The sequence below is a fragment of the Rhinopithecus roxellana genome, chromosome 20, assembly GCF_007565055.1.
Source record: "Rhinopithecus roxellana isolate Shanxi Qingling chromosome 20, ASM756505v1, whole genome shotgun sequence".
In the NCBI taxonomy this organism is placed as follows: Eukaryota; Metazoa; Chordata; class Mammalia; order Primates; family Cercopithecidae; genus Rhinopithecus; species Rhinopithecus roxellana.
Genome location: NC_044568.1, coordinates 74312462 through 74335021, shown reverse-complemented (window position 1 = coordinate 74335021; position 22560 = coordinate 74312462). Strand labels below are relative to the sequence as shown.

The 22560-nt window shown below is 48.4% G+C and overlaps 1 protein-coding gene across 2 annotated transcripts in view; it reads right to left on the bottom strand.

Annotated features, from left to right (window-relative positions):
* ABCC1 (ATP binding cassette subfamily C member 1) overlaps window positions 1-22560 on the bottom strand; it is a 192732-nt gene that overhangs the window by 3225 nt on the left and 166947 nt on the right. For both annotated transcript variants that reach the window (XM_010370871.2, XM_030924928.1), the window contains 7 exons: window positions 18028-18227; window positions 15148-15274; window positions 14168-14269; window positions 7734-7880; window positions 5246-5404; window positions 3131-3297; window positions 1263-1457 (listed from right to left, as the gene is read on the bottom strand). In XM_010370871.2, coding sequence (XP_010369173.2) covers window positions 1263-1457; window positions 3131-3297; window positions 5246-5404; window positions 7734-7880; window positions 14168-14269; window positions 15148-15274; window positions 18028-18227 — 1097 coding nt within the window. The remainder of the gene's footprint in view (window positions 1-1262; window positions 1458-3130; window positions 3298-5245; window positions 5405-7733; window positions 7881-14167; window positions 14270-15147; window positions 15275-18027; window positions 18228-22560) is intronic.

The following is a 22560-nucleotide window of genomic DNA, read 5'->3' as shown; positions in this document are numbered from 1 at the left end:
TCACCTCCTCAGAGGTGACCCAAGCAAAACTCAAAACCCCCCAAGATCCTGGCACGACGGCCGCATTGTGACTTCTGTGATCCCCGGCACTGATGCCTGCGGAGGCGGCTTTCTCCACACAAAATGCTAAAATTTCTATTTTATGACTGTGTTGGTATAAATAGAAACAAGGTTGGATTATATTCTTTTTTTTTCTTTTCTGAGATGGAGTGAGTCTCACTCTGTTGCCCAGGCTGGAGTGCAGTGGCACAATCTCAGCTCACTGCAACCTCCACCTCCCAGGTTAGAGCAATTCTCCTTCCTCACCAGCCCAAGTATCTGGGATTACAGGCACGCACCACCACACTTGGTTAATTTTTGTATTTTTAATGGTGACAGGGTCTCACCATGGTGGCCAGACTGGTCTCAAACTGTCGACCTCAGGTGATCTGCCCGCCTTGGCCTCCCAAAGTGCTGGGATTACAGGCGTGAGACACCGCACCTGGCCTGCTTCTGATTTTTTAAAAAATAAAACCTTTTTTGTGGGCCCCAGGCACTGGGCCTGCAGTGCTCGATGTAAACAATGGCCCTGCCTGGCACTTGCTATCCCATCTCCTCGGCAAGTGTCCTTCCCAGCACTTGCTGCCCTCTGGAATCCTGTTGGTTTGTTGCTCTGTATATTTTCTCTCCTCTATCTAATAAGCTACTTGGTCCTAGAGGCAGGGACCTTGTCTGATAGCAGCCTACAGAGTCCCCAGGGTCTGGGAACATGGCAGGTGCACTATGCAGATACAATGACAGAATGAATGACTAGATGATGTCAGAAATACCTGGTACCATGTGGTTCATGCCTGTAATCCCAGCACTTTGGGAAGCTGAGGCAGGCAGATCGCCTGAGGTCAGCAGTTCAAGACCAGCCTGGCCAACATGGCGAAACCTTGTCACACTACTAAAAATACAAAAATCAGACAGGCGTGATGGCACATGCCTGTAGTCCCAGCTATTCAAGAGGCTGAGGCAGGAGAACTGCTTGAACCCCAGAGACGGAGGTTGCAGTGAGCCAAGATCGCGCCACCGTACTCCAGCCTGGGAGATGGAGTGAGATTCTGTCTCAAAAAAAAAAAAAAAAAAAGAAATACCTGGTACCATTCAGGATGAAGAGAGGATCCACCCACTGGGGCAGTCACTAGGGATAAGGACAGTGTTGAATGAATGAATGAATGAATGAGCCAGTGAGTAAGGCAAACTCTCAAAGCCTAGAGGCCACTGTGCCGGGGCATCACCTTGTGTAGTCCATGATGGTGTTGAGCCGGTGGGCGATGGTGAGGACGGTACAGCCCTCAAACTGTGTCCGGATGGTAGACTGGATGAGGTCGTCCGTTTCTAGGTCCACAGCTGCCGTGGCCTCATCCAATACAAGGATCTTCGTCTTCCTCAGCAGGGCCCGGGCCAGGCACACAAGCTGGCGCTGCCCAACACTTGACCAAAAGAAAAAGACCAGGACACAGTGTTAGATCAAACCACCCCTGACTCTGAACCTAGGCCCAGGCTGGGAGATGTGAAAGGAGACACTCGATGTTGCTCGACCAGGAAAGCACGTCCGCTCCCAACATCTGTGTCTACAGCAGACATCACTAATCAATCAGAGCACATCTCCTATTCAGCAAGATGTAGGTTCAGAATCATTCTCAAAACAGTGGCTCACACCTACAATCCCAGCACTTTGGGAGGCCGAGGTGGCAGGATAGCTTGAAGCCAGGAATTTGAGACCAGCCTGGGCAACAAAGCAAGACCCCCATCTCTGCTAAAAACAAAAATAAACAAATAAGCTGGGTGTAGTGGCATGCTCCTGTAGTCCCAGTTACTCGGGAGACTGAGGCAGGATTGTTTGAGTCCAGGAGTAAGACGCTGAGATCAATCCACTGTACTCCAGCCTAGGCAAAAAAAAAAAAAAAAAAAAGTCGGGCACAGTGGCTCACACCTATAATCCCAGCACATTGGGAGGCTAAGGTGGACGGATCACTTAACACCAGGAGTTCGAGACAGCCTGGCCAATGTGGTGATACCCCATCTCACTAAAAATGCAAAAATTAACTGGGTGTGGTGGCAGGCACCTATCATCCCAGCTACTTGGGAGGCAGAGGCAGGACAACTGCTTGAGCCTGGGGCGGAGGTTGCGCCACTGCACTCCAGCCTGGGTGACAGAGTGAGACTCCCTGTCTCAGAAAAAAAAAAAAAAAAAAAGGGCTAATATCCATGCATCCCTATCCAACTGTGGGGCCATGACAGGCGGCTCTGGACTCAGACATGTACCTTGCTTTGGCCAATGGGACACTGGCAAACATAACATCAGCCAAAAGAATACTGTGAGATGCACATGGGTGCTTGCACGCTCTTGTGCCCCTGCCATGGCCATGACATGCCAAACTGGTCTGCTGGAATGAGGGATGCATGGAGTATACCCTTCTTGCCCTACCTGAGGCCAACAGCCAGCTGACCCTGAGATCAGCCAACAGCCAGCTGACCCCCAGACATGCATGTGAGCCCAGCCAAGATCAGCAGAGTCACCTGGCTGACTGCCCTCGTATGGCAGCAATGATCACTACTTTATGGTTGGACGTGACTGAGGCTTTATGGTTGGTTGTCATGGAGACGGATAACAGAAGCAGAAGCAGGCTCTAACACCACCAGAGCGGGACCCCAGAGGTTCTGCTGGTGTGCCAGGCATTAATGCTTTAGTTGCCAGGTCATGGACAGAGCTCCAGGATCCCGGCAGAAGGACCAAGACAGCTGGGGTAGTGCATGGGGACTTGAGGGCTCAGAGCAGTGCCAGTGACCAGCTGGTACAGGAGCCTTTCCAGAGCTTAACGACTGACAGCCACTCTCAACTGAATGGAGCTGGTGTGTATAAAGGGAAATGTACTGGCCATCCTGGTTATTCTACCTCCCGGTACGAAGAGCCTGGATTAAGACCCATTTTACAGATACAGAAACTGAGGCTCCAAGAGGTGAAGGGACAAATGGTTTATCTGCGGCACAGCTGGGATCCAAATCCAGGTCTGACACAGACCTGGACAGACTCTTCAAACACCCCTACCAAGGTGGCACCTAGGACACCTTATCTGGTGTCTCCCCGTTCACCCCCGCCTACCTGAGGTTCTCCCCGCCTTCTGCACACTCGTGGTCCAGCTTGTCAGGAAGGGCTGACACGAAGTCCTTCAGGTGGGCCAGCTCCAGGGACGTCCAGACTTCTTCGTCCGAGTACTGGCTGAACGGGTCCAGGTTCATGCGGAGGGAACCCGAAAACAAAACAGGGTCCTGTTCAGAGAGAAGAGAGTGGACTATGTCACGCTGACATGCATGGAGACGAGGTGAGGCCTAAGGACCTCTGGCCAGGACTGCTGAAGGTGGGGTGTCAGAGCTCCTTGGAATCACTATTTCTGCAGATGCTAATAATGGAGAAAAAGGCCAGGTACAGTGGTTCACACCTGTAATCCCAGCACTTTGGGAGGCTGAGGCGAGCGGATCACTTGAGGTCAGGAGTTCGAGACCAGCCTGACCAACAGGGCGAAACCCTGTCTCTACTAAAAATACAAAAATGAGCTGGGCATGGTGGTGCACACCTGCAGTCCCAGCTACTCGGGAGGCTGAGGCAGGAGAATCACTTGAACTTGGGAGACAGAGGTTACAGTGAGCCAAGATCATGCCACTGCACTCCAGCCCGGGTGACACAGCGAGACTCTGTCTCAAAAACAAAACAAAACAAAATTCCTTAATGATGGAAAAATTTAAAAAGTCTGGAAAATCTGAGTTTGGCAGAATAAAAGATTTCCTTTCCATACAACTTCCTAGAGCCTTCAATATGCAAGTGGGTTGAGAACCTCCCAAAATGAGATACAGCACAGGTGATTCCTAACATAAAGTCCCATGGATTCTCCCATCCTCCAACTCTAAAAGAGAATCTTGTAAGAAACATTAGGGAAGATTACACTAAAAGGCAACCTATCAAGAAATCCACCTGCTGGGATTGGTCTAGAAAATCATTATTTCAGCCAGGCATGTTGGCTCATCCCAGCACTATGGGAGGCCGAGGCAGGCAGATCACTTGAGGCCAGGAGATTGAGACCAGCCTAGGTAACACGGTAAAACCCTGTCTCTACCAAAAATGCAAAAACTAGCCAGGCGTGGTGGTGCACACCTGTAATCCCAGCTACTTGGGAGGCTGAGGCAGGAAAATCGCTTGAACCTAGGAGGTGGAGGTTGCAGTAAGCTGAGATCATGCCACAGAACTGGGTGACACAGTGAGACTCCGTCTCAATTAAAAAAAAAAGAAGAAGAAGAAGAAAGAAAATCCTTATTTCTCACCAAATACTGCATGTTCTCACTTGTAAGTAGGAGCTAAACTCTGGGTACTCATGGATGTGAAGATGGAAATGATAGACACCAGAACCTCCAAAAGCAGGGACAGATGGAGGAGGGTAATGGTTGAGAAACTATCTCTCGAGTACTTTATTCAATATTTGGGTGATGAGATCCATAGAAGCCCAAGCGTCAGCATCACACAATACACCCATGTAACAAGCCTGCAGGTGCACCCCGTGAATCTAAAATTAAAAAGTCTTATTTCTTGTCTAGCTCGTGGAAGGGTTAGAGAGTCTCAGTCTGACTCTGGCAGCAGAGAGAGAAGATCGTGTTTTTTTGGATTTTTCTAGATGCTCCAAAACTACCCCTTGCGGGGACGGGAAGTTGGGGCTGATAGTTAATTCCCACATTGTTAATCGTATGCTAACATGAAATTCAGGGAAGCAGCAGCACAGCCTAACTTCAATAAAAACAACGAAGGCCAGGCACGGTGGCTCACGCCTGTAATCCCAGCACTTTCAGAGGCCAAGGTGGGTGAATCACTGGAGCCCAGGAATTCAAGAGCAGCCTGGGCAACATGATGAAACCACATCTCCACAAAAAATACAAAAAAATGTAGCTGGGCGTGGTGGCGTGTGCCTATAGTCCTAGCTACTCAGGAGGCTGGGATGGGAGAATCGCTTGAGCCTCAGAGACGGAGGGTGCCGTGAGCTTAGATTGCGCCAGTGCACTCCAGCCTGGGCAACAGAGCGAGATCCTGTTTCAGAAAACACAAAACAAAACGAGAAAACAACAAAGTAGGGCCAAATGTATGTTTGCCCCCAAAATATACACACTTCACTGTTGGTGCAATCACAGGGCTTGCCAGCCCTGGCTCGCCGCCTGGGCCGCACCCAGACCCCACCTGGGGGATGATGGTGATCTTGAAGCGGAGCTCGTGCAGGCCGATCCTGGCGATGTTGATGCCATCGATGACGATCTCTCCTTCGGCAGACTCGTTGATCCGAAATAAGCCCAGCGTCAGGGATGACTTCCCAGCTCCCGTCCGTCCCACAATGCCGACCTGCAGGACGGAAGGGTGCGGGTGTGGTGGGAATGCTGGCATCCGGACTGGTCCCTGCCCCACAGTGCCCTCATCTCGGCCCCACCTCAGGCATCAGTCATCTGGTCGACCCAACTCCACAGCCCTCTCCCTCGCCTGCTGCCCAGAGACACTCCTTTAAGTGTTTCAGTCGAAGGTCAAGAAGGACTCTCTTCCCTTTGCCAGGCTCCTGAAAGGAATTACTCAGCTTTTTATAAGTTACTAGAGACCTCAAAAGAGATACAGAAGAGGCAGAAGGAATTTCCAACAAAGCCCTATTTGTTTCAACTCAAGTAACTCTTAAGTAATAATCAGGCATTTCCTCATTTCCCCACGCTGTTTTTCACACCTCTGATGGTGAGTTTCCCATCATGAGCTGTTGAAATATCTGAAAGATTCAGGCAGACCTTCTGGCCCTTTGCTATGACCTGGTCTCCGCGCATCCTCTCTTGAAGGAACTAGGTTCTCCAGCTAATGGTCAATGACTGACGCTCCTGATCTCCAATTCTCCCCTTCCTGCTGGGCTCCTGAGAGGTGGGCTTCCTCTACCCTCCTACAGGGGTGTCACAGAGCAGCATGCGTGCAAAAATTCTCATGACGTGAGCAAAGTCATAAAGACTCAATAAGGACTGGGGCGTGGTGGCTCATGCCTATAGTCCCAGCACTTTGGGAGGCCAATGCGGGTGGATCACAGAAGGTCAGGAGTTTCAGATTAGCCTGGCCAACATGGTGAAACTCCATCTCTACTAAAACTACAAAAATTAGCTGGGCATGGTGGCGGGCACCTATAGTCCCAGATACTCAGGAGACTGAGGCAGGAGAATCACTTGAACCTGGGGACGGAGGTTGCAGTGAGCCGATATAGCACCATTGGACTCCAGCCTGGATGACAGAGTGAGACCCTGTCTCAAAACAAAACAAAATAAAAAAAAAAAGACAGCAAGAACATCACCCACTCTGCTCTTCTCTGTATCTCAGACAGAAATTATCTGCTGGGAACAGAATGTTCTGAGCTTTGTGGGAGGGACGTAAGAACAATTCAACAAGTCCATATGTTCAGAGGTGAAAGGAGCCTTGTTCCCCAGCAAACGGCCAGCAATATTCTCAGAACGATTCCAGAGGACAGCCTAAGGGTCTCGCTCAGGTCAAGGAACCTCTTCCAAGAAAAGCTCAGAACCAAGAGAAGGTTCCAAAATTCTGACGAGTTCTCACTTCCCTTAAGCCATCCCCTAGAAGGGATGGTGACCCCTTATTCTAGAGATCACAGATTCTGATGTCTTGGAGGGGCCAAGTAGGCACTGAATGGGACAGGGAGGGACTGGGGTGAACCAGGAGGCTCACAGGCTGTCTATAAAGAGCCAGGCCCAATGTTGCCAGATGTTCTGATCTTCCAAAAAAAGCAGAAAATAAATTTTTATATTAAGTGTTCCAGATTTTTTAGTATTTGCAACTTATTCAAATTTCTTCCAGGCTGGGTGTGGTGGTTCACACCTGAAATCCCAGCACTTGGGGAGGCCGAGGCGGGTGGATCACTTGAGGTCAGGAGTTCAAGACCAGCCTGGCCAACATGGCAAAACCCCATCTCTACTAATAATACAAAAATCAGCCACCACGCCTGTAATCCTAGCTACTCGGGAGGCTGAGGCAAGAGAATCACTTGAACTCGGGGAGGCAGAAGTTGCAGTGAGCTAAGATTGGGCCCCTGCACTCTGGCCTGGGCAACAGAGTAAGACTCTACCTCAAAAAACAAACAAACAAACAAACAAAATTCTTCCGGGGCCAGGAATGGTGGCTGATTCCTGTAATCCCAGCACTTTGGGAAGCTGAGGCAGGCAGATCAGTTGAGCTAAAGAGTTCCAGACCAGCCTGGGCAACATAGTAAAGACCCCCATCTCTACAAAAAAATACAAAACTAGCCAGGTGTAGTGGCACACACCTGTAATCCCAACCACTCGCAGTCCCCCGACTTGGGAGGCTGTGGTTGCAGTGGGCTGAGATGACACCACTGCACTCTAGCCTGGGCAACAGAGTGAGACTCTGTCTCAAAAAAAAAAAAATCTTCCAAAACATATCTGTGGGGCTCATTTGGTCTTTGGACTGTCAGTTCGCCTAAAAGCCTTCACTTCTACAAGTTGGATGCGCTCTCAACAGCTTTTACTGCCATGCTCCACTCCCATCCCCTGGAAAATCCATTCAAGTGGAGGTGTGGAGCTGTAAGTGACTGCGGAGACGCCACAGCTTGATTCATCAGCCTGGTGGCACCCTGTGCCCGACTGGGGATGGGTAGAGGAATGGGGCCATGTGTACCCACCTTTTCTCCCCCATTGATGGTGACATTGATGTGCCTGAGAACGAAGTCCAGGTCCTCTCGGTACCGCAGGCAGTAGTTCCGGAATTCCACTCGGCCCACCTGGGGCCAGTTGCTGGGCGGAGCTGTCTCCTGGATTTGCCAAGGCGCCTTCGATTGCAGCAGAGGGAGAGAGTAAGGAATTCCCAGTCCATCCTGGAAAGCCGTGACTCCCCCGACCCCCCCCCCCCCTTACTCATGCTGCTGCCAAAGGTGGCCTCCCAGGCCTCAGCACTTGGGGGTTGCCCTTCCTGGAACGTTCTTCCCCAAAAGACCCCCTTGCATCCTGTGGATCTCTGGTCGATGCAGAGCGCCCTTCCAGCCCTGTGTCCCTCTGTCCCCTCCCGTGCTGCCTTCTTCTTCAGGGCACTGCCTGTCCCCAGCCCTCTCAGGGCTCGTACGCTTGAGTGTATACACTGTCTCCCACGCCCACTGCACCATCCACTCCATGAGGACAGGCTCTAATTGTTCACTGCTGTATCCCAGGGCTCAGAGTACATAGTAGGTGTTCAATAAATATGCACATAAACAAGAAGAGTGACATAGCTGCTGACATAGAAAGTGAACCAGTGGTAGAAGGCACAGAAACTGAGGGGACATAATCATCACTCAGTAGGACAGAGACACCTTCTGTAATGCCGGCAGCTCTCTGTGATACATAATGGCTGACTGGACCACAGTAGTCCATTTTTGTCTGCCAGAATTAACCTGATGTTCATGTTCACCTTTCTCTTAAAATAACTGAATAACTGACTTCTACAGACATTGCTTTTTTTTTGAGATGGCGTCTCATTCTGTCTCCCAGGCTGGAGTGCAGTGGCATGATCTCAGCTCATTGCAACCTCTGCCTCCCAGGTTAAAATGATTCTCCTGCTTCAGTCTCCTGAGTAGCTGGGATTACAGGCACCCGCCACCACACCCAGCTAATTTATGTGTATTTGGTAGAGACAGGGTTTCACCATGTTGACCAGGATGGTCTCTAACTCCTGACCTCAGGTGATCTGCCCACCTCGACCTCCCAAAGTGCTGGGATTACAGGCGTGAGCCACCGCGCCCGGTTACAGACAACGTTCTTTAATGTGAACATGATAGGTAAACTTCATAAGAATTTTTCTGATAAAATAGAAATGTTGCCCCCAGATTCTTTTAACGTCAAGGAAATGGATAACAGCTTGTCAGAGGCTTCCTATGGAAGAAAGAATTTTTTAGATAGCTATCATTAGGTTGGATAAGGTAATAGATATATTTCAAAAGAGCAAGTGGAGGTATATCTTATCCGTATCTTTAGGCTGATGCAGAATTTTAAGGTTTAGACAGCAGTGTGACATTTTACGCACAGGCTGGCTCTAGGTATTTGAGGAGCACAATACAGAGATTTTAATAAGTGATTTTGTAAAATCTACACTGTGGTCTCTGTTTCTCTAAAGTAAATGTTTGTGATTTGCTCCTCACACCGCAGTGAGTAAAAAAGAAACACGAGGGAGGCCGAGGCGGGCGGATCACAAGGTCAGGAGATCGAGACCGTCCTGGCTAACACGGTGAAACCCCGTCTCTACTAAAAATACAAAAAAATAGCCGGGTGTGGTGTTGGGCGCCTGTAGTCCCAGCTACTCGGGAGGCTGAGGCAGGAGAATGGCGTGAACCTGGGAGGCGGAGCTTGCAGTGAGCTGAGATCCGGCCACTGCACTCCAGCCCGGGCGACAGAGCAGGACTCCGTCTCAAAAAAAAAAAAGAAACAAGAACACAATAACATAAATATTGACATATGTTGGGTAAATTTTGTTTTTAGATGCCAAAAAAACTTATTTTTTGATAAAATTTTTTTAAAATAAATATTTATAAACAAACGGAGTCAATAAAATGAGTGGTCTTCTCCGGACAGGCATGAGAATAACAGTGAGCTATCCTGGCTGCCCACCCCGGCAGGAAGACAAGGATAAAAGCAGCAGCTGTATCAGTGCCTCATCCAGTCCTCACAGCAATCCCATGTGGGGGATCCTTTTACTATCCCCAGTTTACACACAAGAAGACTGAGGCACAGAGAGGGGCAGTGACTTGCCCAGGGACATACCACCCTCCTTCCGAAAAGTAGTTCAGTTCAGCATTTACTGAGGCCCACAGCGGGATGTGGCCTGGGCCAGGTTCGGTGGTTTTAGCCTCGGGGTGTGCACGTTCCTCTAGGGCACACACAGGTGCTGAACCAGGCTGCAGAGCATATGGCCAAGCTTGGGGCACAGCAGACAGCACATAACAAGAAAACGCCGGGTACCTTTTAGGCAAGACACGCAGCCCTTTTGTGGGTGTGCCATAAAATAACAGCGTTGCCAGGCGCGGTGGCTCACACCTGTAATCCCAGCACTTAGGGAGGCCGAGGCGGGCAGATCACTTGAGGTCAGGGGTTTGAGACCAGCCTGACCAACACGGTGAAACCCTGGCTCTACTAAAAATACACAAATTAGCTGAGCCTGATGGTTGGGAGCCTGTAATCTCAGCTACTTGGGAGGCTGAGGCAGGAGGATAACTAGAACCTGGGAGGCAGAGGTTGCAGTGAGCCAAAGTGCTAGGATTACAGGCCTGAGCTACTGCGCGCGGCCAACAAGTAAGTGTTACTGAGCGCTTTCAATGCACCTAATGCAAGTTACTCTGCTCAGCACTTGAGACCCATGATCTCATCTGAGCCTCACAGCAGCCCTTAGAGGCAGTGACTATTATTATACACGGATGCAAAGGGGCCTCATGGTTAAAGAAAAGGTGTCACAGGATAACAGGTAGATCTCACTTATGTTAAAAGAAAAAGAAACAAACAAACACGTGGGGGTATGTGGGAATCCACACAGGAAAGTTCTGGGGGAAACGCACCTGAATGCTAATGGAGCCTTTCTCTGGGAAGGAGAGGAACCGGGCAAACAGGAACAAACTTTCTTTTTTTTTTTTTTTTAAGACAGAGTTTTGCTCTTGTTGCCCTGGCTGGAGTGCAATGTCGTGATCTCAGCTCACTGCAACCTCCGCCTCCCGGGTCCCAGTTCAATCAATTCTCCTGCCTCAGCCTGCTGGGTAGCTGGGATTACAGGCATGTGCCACCACACTCAGATAATTTATTTACTTTTAGTAGAGACAGGGTTTCACCATTTTGGCCAGGCTGGTCTCAAACTCCTGACCTTGTGATCTGCCCGCCTCGGTCTTCCAAAGTGCTAGGATTACAGGCATGAGCCACCGTGCCTGGCAACAGGAACCAACTTTCATTCTCTGCCATAAACTTATTTTTTTGGTTTTTTTTTTTTTTTTTTTTTTTTTTTGAGATAGAGTCTTGCTCTGTCACCCAGGCTGGAGTGCAGTGATATGACCTCAGCTCACTGCAACCTCCACCTCCTGGGTTCCAGCGATCCTCCCACCTCAGCCTCCCAAGTGGCTGGAATTACAGGCACCCACCACCATGCCCGGCTAATTTTTGTATTTTTAGTAGAGACGGGATTTACCATGTTGGCCAGGCTGGTCTCGAACTCCTGGCTTCAAGTGACCAACCCACCTTGGCCTCTCAAAGTGCTGGGATTACAAGTGTGGGCCACTGTGTCCAGCCCTGTATTGATATTTTCTTTTTTAAAATAACAAGCATATCTCTATTTTATAATTTATGTACATAATTGAAGGGGAGATGCTATAACAAAAACAGTGAAGGGAATGGAGAGAAGTATGTGGAACTTTCTATCTGTATATAAAAATACGTGTAAATACAGGATAGTGGTAGGACTAATGAGGACGATTACTTTCTCTTGGGTTTGTCAAACACACTCCTTCTAAAAATATAAAAGTCAGTCAAAAGTAAAATGCTTTTGAAAACTGAACTCAGGCCGGGCGTAGTGGCTGACACCTGTGATCCCAGCACTTTGGAAGGCTGAGGCAGGTGGATCACGAGGTCAGGAGTCCGACACCAGCCGGGCCAACAGGGTGAAATCCTGTCTCTACTAAAAATACAAAAATTGCCTGTAATCCCAGCTACTCAGGAGGCTGAGAATCGCTTGAACCCAGGAGGTGGAGGTTGCAGTGAGCTCAGATCATGCCACTGCACTCCAGCCTGCAGCCAGACTCAGTATCAAACAAACAAAAAAACAAAACTGAATTCAATCAAACTGCATGCTTTAACTAGGTGAATTGCGTGGCATGTGAAATTCACATGTCAATGAGGCTATTATAAAAACTAATGAAATAAGTTAGCTGGGCAGGATGGCAGGTGCTTGTAATCCCAGCTACTTGGGAGGCTGAGGCAGGAGAATCACTTGAACCCAGGAGGTGGAGGTTGCAGTGAGCCGAGATCATGCCACTGCATTCCAGCCTGGGCAAAAAAAGCAAAATTCCATCCAAAAAAACAAAAAACAAGCCAAATCCAACCTAATGAAATGCCCTATAAATGAATTAAATAAATTTTAGTGTCAAGTTGGAAGCTGCTGGTGTAATGCACCCTTGGTTCCTCACGGGGGCACTCATGCCATTCTTACAATGCTCACCCGTGACACGGACCGGTTCACCCAGTTAGAATGTTAAAGGAGTGGGTTGAGGTCACCTCTGTGAATTTCTCAGGAGGACAGACCTTGCGGAGGCCTTCGTCTCACTCCCAAGGGGCATATCTCCTCAGGAGGCTGTGTAGCATGACCCCCATGGCACTGGACAGTGTCTCCGAGAAGGTACAGGCTCAATACCTAGGTCTACCATTTACCAGCTATGTGATCTCGGGCAAATAACTTCATCTTTTTGTCTCAGTTTCCTCACTTGTAAAACTGGGGTGATAATAACACCTAAATCATAGGGCTGGGCCAAGCACGGTGGCTCTCGCTTGTAACCCCAGCACTTTGGGAGGCCAAGGCAGGAAGATCACTCGAGCTCAGGAGATCGAGACCAGTCTGGGCAACACGGCCAAACCCCATCTCTACTAAAAATACAAAAATCAGCGGGCGTGATGGCGTGCACCTGTGGTACCAGACACTCAGGAGGCAGAGGTAGGAGAATCACTTGAGCCTGGGCGGCAACGAGTGAGATCACGCTACACTCCAGCCCGGGCAAGAGTGAGACTGTGTCTCAGAAATCAATCATAGGGCAGGGTAAATTGAGCATATTACTCTGTGTTAAACGTTTAGGTCTGGGTCTGACATTCTACAAGGCACTACGTGTGTCCCTGTTATCATTACTGGTGGGGGTGGGGGTGTCGCCAGGCATTACTGTGATTATCACTGCTGTTCCTACTCGTGCTGGTGTTCCGGGCCTAAGAAGGCAGTTATTAAGGGCAACGCGACATCAAAGACTGGAGGCACAGGTGCTAGTCCCGGCTGTTCTACCAAGCCATGTGGGACCTTGGATCCGCCATCGTGCCTCCCCAGGTTCCCTGTTTCTCCATCTATCAAAAGAGGGCTGGGGTTAAACAACTGCAGGGTTTCCCAAACTTTGGTCAGTTCCTGGCTACATCACTTGTGTAGTATGCATGGACTCATTCTCTTGTTGTTTTAATATGCTTAATCAAGTCACTTGGGCTTCATTTCTCAACTTAAGAGGAATATTTATTACAATCACAAATGGAAAAGTAGTAGTATTTTCCGTAACAGGAGTCCCCCATACAAATACATAATAGGGCGGGTGCAGTGGCTCAAGCCTGTAATCCCAGCACTTTGGGAGGCTGAGGAAGGCGGATCACCTGAGGTCAAGAGTTCGAGACCAGCCTGGCCAACTTAGTGAAACCCCCATCTCTACTAAAAATACAAAAATCAGCCAGGCATGATGGCAGGCACCTGTAATCCCAGCTATTCTGGAGGCTGAGGCGGGAGAATTACTTGAACCCGGGAGGTGGAGGTTGCAGTGAGCCGAGATCACACCTCTGCACTCCAGCCTGGGCACCAGTGAGACTCCATCTCACATACAAAAAAACCAAATATATAACAAACAACAGAAGGTTATTTTTGATAGACAGAGGCCATCCTGTTGAGGGTCTAAGTGTGAAGGCTGCTGTTTAGCTGTCTGTTGAAGGGAGATCATCTCAACTGCTAAGGTGTTAAAGACCTGCTAGCACCAGACCAAGACTTTCTCTGTGATACTGTTCAAACTTATGAAAGAGAACTAGAGGGGGACCTTCTTCACAATGTGAATACCTTCTGAACACGCTGACAGCATCCCACAGTCTCGTATATGGATACCCCAAATCCTGGGGAAAGCCGGTAAATTATTTTCACCCTAAAACTGAGCTCTAAGTAAGTGCTGCAAAAAGACTGGACAAGCGTAAGACGCACTTCTACCTGGTGGGGTATCCAGTTCACTCTCCTGCTCAGAGGCAGAGGTGCACAGGATAGGGCTCAGAGATCTCCTCGGGGTAAAGCTACACCAAAGACCTACAGGTCCGGCCAGGGGCCCTTGCCTACCTCCTTCTCAGTCTCTGAATACTCCTTGAGTCTCTCCACGGCCACGATGTTGGTTTCCATCTCAGATGACATCCGAACCAGCCAGTTCAAGTACGTGGTGACCTGCAAGTGGAAGAGTCACGTGGCATTTCTAGAATGAGCAGGCATATTTTTCTTTCTTTTCTTTTTCCACTGAGATAACAGGAAACAAATTATTTTCAACAAGTATGAATTATGGGAGGCCAAGGCAGGCAGATCACCTGAGGTCAGGGGTTTGAGACCAGCCTGGCCAACATGGCGAAACCCCATCAGTTGCTACTAAAAATACAAAAATTAGTCAGCTGTGGTGATGCACGCCTGTAACCCCAGCTATTTGGGGGGCTGAGGCAGGAGAATCACTTGAACCCAGGAGGCAGAGGTTGCAGTGAGCCAAGATCACGCCACAGCATTCCAGCCTGGGCAACAGAGTGAGACTCTGTCTCCAAAAAAAAAAAAAAAAAAAAAAGTAATGAATTATGAAACAGGTAAGAAAGGTACAGAAATGAACAAACCCAGCTATAGCCATCACCCAGGCCTGCCACCTTGCTATCTCCTAAGCACATACCACGTTTCCAAAATAACTCATGGGTCACAAAAGTAATAAGAAACTGGAAAATATTTTTAACCAGGTGACAATATGAAAACACAATGTATCACCATTCGTGAGATGCAGCTAAAGCAGTTCTTAGAGGGAAATTCATAGTTTTAAAAGCATTCCCCTCGTAGCTGGAAGTATCCTCTTGGGCCACCAAGGAATCTCGGTGACTGACAGGAAAATATTGGACTCATGTCAAATCCCTCTCCTGCTGTAGTTGGTCACCAGGCACTGTACCCACTCCTGAAACTCCATGCCTCCCACGTTCCTCTCCCCCGTTGCTGTTGGAGTTGGAATCCAAAGAAAAGGACAACTGGCTCCCCCATTAACAGACTTTAATAATCCAGTCACGAGCATCCCTTCTTACCTGCAATGAGTAAGACACTGAGAGGCCCACCAAGCCCGCACTAAGGCTGTGCCTGGAGATCACCGCGAACAGGGCAGCAAACAGAACGATGCAGTTGCCCACACACTCCAACCGCACGGCCAGCCACCTGCGCCAAGACATACAGGCAGACAAACAGGCGTGGAGTCAGCTTTACACAGACTTGGCTTACAGCTCTTGGGGGCAGAAGGGGATTCTTTGCTAACTCAAGTAACTCCACAATAGTTCCAGAGAGTCTTTTCTGGCACTGCTTTTTCAAAACATGCATAATGGGCGCAGAGGAGGGAGGGCCGAAAGGGCACGATGCCAGTAAATCCTCATGAATCTGGCAAACCCATGGATTAAAACACAGCTCTCCAGAGGCAATCTTCCCTGGAATCTGAAGCTTGCCTTTTTAAAAACCAACTTTTTTCTCATTAAAGTCTTTAAGATATATACATATAGGCCGGGCGCAGTGGCTAACGCCTGTAATCATCTCTCTCTCTCTCTCTGTGTGTGTATGTGTATATATACACATATATATACACACACACATATATACATGTGTGTGTATATATATACACACACACATATATAATGCATTAACAACAACAAAAAAGACGTCCTGGAAATTCCTAAATACTAAGAAGACATCAACTATAAGAGACACCAGTGATTTAAAAATAACCATCATTATTTCTCAGCCTTTTGGCTAAGCACAAGTAGAAAAGAACAGTCTCTTGCTACGAGACAGATCTGAGAGGGCAGAGGGTAACGAGCACGAGTAAACATCACTGGAACGTTCCCAAACCCAGACTCTTCTTCATTTCAAAATGTGAAAATACACTATTTTATCCTTTAAAATTGAAATGGAAATCTTGTTTTCTGTCGTTTTGTTTTTTTGAGATGGGGTCTTGCTCTGTCATCCAGGCTGGAGTGTGGATGACATGACCACAGCTCATTGCAGCCTCAACCTTCCAGGTTCAAGTGATCTCCCTGCCTCAGCCTGAGTAGCTGGGACTATAGGCCCACGCCACCACACCTGGCTAATTTTTGTTGCTGTTGTTTATTTTTTTCTTTTTTTTCAGGGACAGGGTCTCCCTACAGTGCCCAGGCTGGTCTCGAACTCTTGGTCTCAAGCGACCCTCCTGCCTTGGCCACCCAAAGTGCTGGGATTACAGGTGTGAACACTGTGCCCGGTCAACTTATTTGTTTAAAGCTAGATTTCGTATGGTATCACGTAGCATCAGAACTACTTTATTTTACTTTTTATTTTATTCTTCTCTTCTCTCCTGTGCTATTCTATGATTTTTTGAGATGGAGTTTTGCTCTTGTTGCCCAGGCTGGAGTGCAATGGCGCAGACTGGGCTCACTGAAACCTCTGCCTCCTGGGTTCAAGTGATTCTTCTGCCTCAGCCTCCCAAGTAGTTGGGCACCCACCACCATGCCCAGCTAATTTTTTTTTTTTTTGTATTTTTAATATAGATGGAGTTTTACCATGTTGACCAGGCTCGTGTCGAACTCCTGACTTCAGGTGATCCACCCGCCTTGGCCTCCCAAAGTGCTGGGATTACAGACGTGAGCCACCGCGCCTGGCCACCTTATTTGTTTAAAGCTAGGCTTTGTATGATATCATATAGCACTATAGCACTTATAGTGCTATAAGCTCATGCTTATAGCACTATAGCACTATCATATAGCACTATATATGATATCATATAGCACTATAACTACTACTTTAATGTTCTAATATAAAGCATTCTAGGAAGATGGGGTGTTGATCTTTTCTCCATTGCAGCCCTTATGAACCATGTGATTGATCCTTACTACTCCGGCAGACACAGCCAGATTGTGACAAACTCCCTAAAAATTCTGCAAGGGAAGTCAAGGTCCCTCGTCATTCAGGGTTGGCCCACCCAGGTTTATACTTGGGATTAGAGTGTGTAAGATGGGCTCATGGTTATGGGACACCTCTGGGGTGTTGTCACTTTTTCAGAAAAGTCCATCAGGATGCAAATGGGTAAGAGAGATGCTATTTTAGGGGTAAGTCAGACATTTCTCTAAATTCAGCAAACTATTAGCAAACTTCTGCCTCTTTTGGATTGATGCTATTATCTGTGATCCACAAGGTGTCAATCTCCCACCCCCATCTCCTTTTTTTGTTTTTCCAGAGACAGGATCTCATTCTGTCGCCCAGGCTGGAGTGCAGTGGTGCAATCATAGCTCAATGCAACTTTGAACTCCTGGGCTCAAACAATCCTCCAGCCTCAGCGTCTCGAGAAGCTAGGACTACAGGCACACACCACCATGACAGGCTACTTTTTTTTTTTTTTTAAGAGAGATGGGGGTCTTGCTATAGTTGCCCAGGCTGGCCTGGAATCCCTGGCCTCAAGGGATCCTCCTGCCTCAGCCTCCCAAAGTACTGAGATTATAGGCCTTAGCCATGACATCTGGCCCACAAGATGACAATCTCATATGGTTCAGTTTAGTATTAGTAAATTGCTTCTGACACACTTCACCCAGGGGTGCATGATCACCCCCAGACAGGAACAGCAGCATGAAGATACTCAATAGCAAAGTCTGTCACTGAAAGTCTTGCCTCACTAGGACGACAGTTAATGGGAAACACCTGCAGGGCTTTCTGACTCCAGAACAACTGTGTCCCTGCACTTAAATGCCCCTGGCACTACCTGTCTACAGTGCTGCTGTCTGCCCTTAATGATTCATCTGTCCTCCACGCTCATCAAGCCTCTCTCCATCCTTTCTGCAAAGGCCCAGGTTTGGCTTTGTACCCAGCTGAAGATACGAGGAAGAGATCGAGGCAATGGCACAAGGTGCTAAGGCGGCCTCCTCCACCTCCTCCTGTGGGCCCACCATGCCCACCTGTTGGCCACGATGCTAGGGTAATAGGCCTTCTGGTTCTCGTCCACCTTCAGGTCACTCTGGTGAATGAAGCGCTCCTGCTCCTCGAAGGCTCGAATGACGCTGACCCCCAGCAAGGTCTCGTTGAAATGGGAATAGACTGGGGAGCGGCTGACGGACTCGAGGCGCTTCAGCTGCCGGGAGGAGGCCACGTAGAACCTCTGGAGTAGAGAACAGATGCGGGGAGTTGATGAACGTTCCCTCATCCCATCCTCCCAGGGCAGGGTTGTGCTGGACAAAGTCTAGACGTAACCGGTACCTCCAGGAAGCAAAATGTTAGAGCTGGGCTGCTGCCACAGGGGTGCCCGTGCACCTGGTGAAGCACAGGGACAGCACCACCAATGACAAGGACGGTTACGATTAACAGCTCATGCTTATACCAAGACCACCGCCCCAGGCATAGTTCTAAGCATTTTTACAAACATCAGTTCATTCAATCCTCACAAAAAACCTACGAGGTGCTCCTTCCTATATATGATGAGTAAACTAAGGCACAAAGAAGCTAGTTAATCTCCTCCCCAAGGTGACGTGGCTAGCAAGGGGCAGAGCTGGGATTCAAACCCAGGACGTCTGGACTGCAAAGGGCTAACCTCTACCCTGTACTGCCTCTCTGAAGCCTTTCACCTCTGGAGGTTTCTGGAACCAGCAGTATTGTTTTGGGCCCAGGCTTTGAGGTCAAGGCTTTGAGACCTCAGTTCAAATCCTGACTCAACTACTGACTGGCAATATAAACACGGCTAACACTTTATTTCTCTAAGTCTCAGTTTCCTCATCTGTAAAATGGGAACAACAAGGCTTGCTTGGCCAGGTGTGGTGGCTCATGCTTGTAATACCCACACTTTAGGAGCCAGAGGCGGGAGATCACTTGAGGTCAGGAGTTTGAGATCAGCCCAGCCATATGGCAAAACGCCATCTCTACAAAAATAAAAAATTATTTTAAAAAAACCCACAAGGCTTGCTTCACAGGGTCATTGTGAGGGTGACATGTAAGAATTACAATCTTACATGTGAGGTATATTTGCATGGATACATTATTTCATAAATCATATAGATACACATGATGTCACCAAGCACAGTGCCTGGTAATATTAGGTTGAACCCTAAGAAATGGCTGTTTCTATGGATAAGAAATGAATATTAGTAATTTCATATAGTTTGACCTAACAGAAAGCACTCAGTTAGCTGGTGACTACTGTTATTAAGTGACAGAATTCCACCTGTTGATCACCTCCCCTCGGGGGTGACTGTGTTCCTGCAATGGCCGGTTCCGGCACACTCAGCCCAGCTGAGATGCCCATGAAAATAAGGTCAATCTCGTCACCCTCCTCCTTCGATGGCCTCCGGGTGCTCTTAAGAGTTGCCAACCACACTTCCCTCAACTCATCTTGTCCTGTAACTCTCCCCTTCCTTTACCGTACACAGGCCCTGTCTCTACCACCATTCCTGTCCCATCCAGGCCATTCCTCATCACCCAGCAGATGGCAGCACAAATGTCACTTCCTAGGGAAGCCTTTCCCATCCTCCAACATGAGCACCATCTCCAAGCGTCAGTGTCCCAGCTCCTGGGCTACGATGATACGTTTCATAAGCAGCTCCACCCACCCTCGCCGGGAGATGCCTCATCTGCTCTGCCTGCCCCAACCTGGGCATTCAGCCAGTGCCAGGCACCAAGAGCCGCCCGCTAAGTCTCATTAGATTCAGAACAAAAGCCAACCACCCTCTGGAAACTTTGCGGAGCTGTGGATCACAGGCTGCACCAGCCATTTGAGGACACTGCACTCTAGACTAGGTTTTCTCATCTATGCAAAAGGAACTGGTGAGCTCAGGGTTCCCAATTCCAAAAGGTACCTACAATTGCTTATCGACAGCAGAGCTGGGAAAACCAATACAGGGTTGCTAGGAACTCAGCCTCCCTGCGTCCTGCCCTGTGCCAGGTGTACTGGGCTGCTTTGGGGCAGAGTCCAAGAGAGCATCAACAGCAGCAGGTGGCTTTTACGAGGCCTCTGTGGTTGGCAGCTTCTTTCTGGGTGGCGACACAGGCGTTAATTGGAACCACAGATGGAGAGCCTCCTGGGGCCCCAGAAGCTCTGTAAGTAAACCCAGGCACCACACAACCCCATGCAGTCTCAGAATAGCTGTTCTGCCAATTCCTGGAATATGGATCAGATATAATTTCTTCTCCAGCTGTTCCCAACGCCTCCCATGAAATTCAGACCCCCTCTGCACGGCTGAAGGCCCAGGTGGTTCTGCCCCATCTTACCCTGGACCACAACTCCTTCCTCTCTCATTGGCTTGCCTTCTGAACAGTCCAGATGCAAATCGCTCTAAAGGGTATTACCTGTTCAATTTCCTCCACTTGCCGCTGCCTCTGAACCTTATTTACTGGAAAAATCTAACCTGAGATGAATATTTGTTCAGGAATGATCTGATTTTTTTTTAGTTTTTAAGACAGAGTCTTGCTGTGTCACCCAGGCTGGAATGCACTGGCATAATCTCGGCTCATTGCAACCTCTGCCTCCCAGGTTCAAGCAATTCTCCTGCCTCAGCCTCCTGAGTAGCTGGGATTGCAGGCATCCACCACCGCACCTGGCTAATTTTTGTATTTTTAGTAGAGACGGAGTTTCACCATGTTGGCCAGGCTGGTCTCAAACTCCTGACCTCAGGTGATCCACCTGCCCTGCCGATCTGATGTTTTTTTGAGACAACTTGCTCTGTCACCAAGGCTGACGTGCAGTGGCACAACGTCAGCTCACTGCAACCTTCGCCTCCCAGGCTCAAGTGACCCTTCCACCTCAGCCTCCCAAGTAGGTGGGACTACAGGTGCATGCCACCACACCCAGCTAAGTTTTGTATTTTCGGTAGAGATCAGGTTTTCCCATTTTGCCCAGGCTGGTCTCGAACTCCGGAGCCCAAGCAATCTTCCCGCCTCGGCCTCCCAAAGTGCTGGGATTAGAAGGCGTAAGCCACCGCACCCGACCGAACTTCATGTAAACGATATCTCAATGTACCTCCTCTTTTGTGTCTGGCTTCTTTTGATCACTATAATTATCTGTGAGATAAACCCAAATTGTGTGTATTCGCATTCCATTCCTTTTTACTACTCGGCCATAGATTGTATAATTATATCACAATTTATTTCTCCACAGTCTTGTTAATGGACACTGGAGCTGTTTCCAGTTTGGGGCGATTATGAGTCAAGATGCTGAGAACATTCTAAGCACTGCCTTTGCTTTTTTCTTTTTTTCCATATACACTTAAGAATGAGACTGCCTGGTGAGAGGATAAATGCATGTTTAGCCAAAAGCCATTAAAAAATTTACTATCCTATAATCTTGACCCTTAAAAAGACAATGTTTTCATGTATCCACCTCCCTTCCAGTCCTGCCCACACACATTATGCATTTTATCTCAGTGATGACAGCGCACATACAACTTGGTCCTTTGCTGAAATCATTTCCTTTGTTGTTGAAAAATAAAATCCTTGGTGTTCCAACAGCTGTGTCTTCTAATTATCCCTGCTCAAAGCCACATTGTTCCACTGTGTACCCCTGCTCAAAGCCACATCGCTCCATGGTGTACCCCTGCTCAAAGCCTCATCACTCCACGGTGTCCCCAAGGTCCTGCTATTGGCAGACATTTAAGTTGCCCTCAACACTGCATTTGGCCTGGTTTTGGAGTCTTTTTTTTAAGTCTTTCAGGAAATTTTCCAGCTGGCGTATGAACACAGATAACATTTTTAGTAAATGCAAAAAAAAAAAAAAAAAAAAAAAAAAAAATGCTGGCACCAATTTCAAGGGGATATAATGAGACTCCGGGAACTCGACCTACTCTCTGATTCCATCACTGTTTGTTCTCTTCAATCAATAGGCCACAGTGCGGTGGGGCGCAAGGGCCGGATGACTGAACCAAGGCCCCCTGGATGTCACCTGAACAGCTGTACAGCATGGTTTGAGATATGCCATACCTCATGGTTTCTTACTCTTGTTTTGCTTTGCAGCTAGAACACTCCCATCTAAACAACCCATCCCTACTGGCAACTGTGCTGCAGTTAATCCTTTAGGGGTAAGTAACGGCACAGTTTTGGAACTGGACAGACTTGAGGTTGCACTCTCAGCTCTCCCACTTAGCAAGATGCTCCACCTGTCAATTGAAAACATGATCTATCCTGCGATATGCTAAGAAACCACACGTGTTTAAAGAACAAAGAACATATAACCATTTCTGCAGAAGGGATGCAGCAGAGACGACTGACTGCCTACACAATTTCTCCTTCCTTCCCAACAGAAACTTCTTTATTTTCTGAGACAGAGTCTCGCTCTGTCACCCAGGATGGAGTGCAGTGGCGCAGTCTTGGTTCACTGCAACCTCCGCCTCCCGAGTTCAAGCAATCTCCTGTCTCAGCCTTCCGAGTAGCTGGGATTACAGGCACATGCCATCACACCTGGCTAATTTTTGTATTTTTAGTAGAGACAGGGTTTCACCATATTGGTCAGG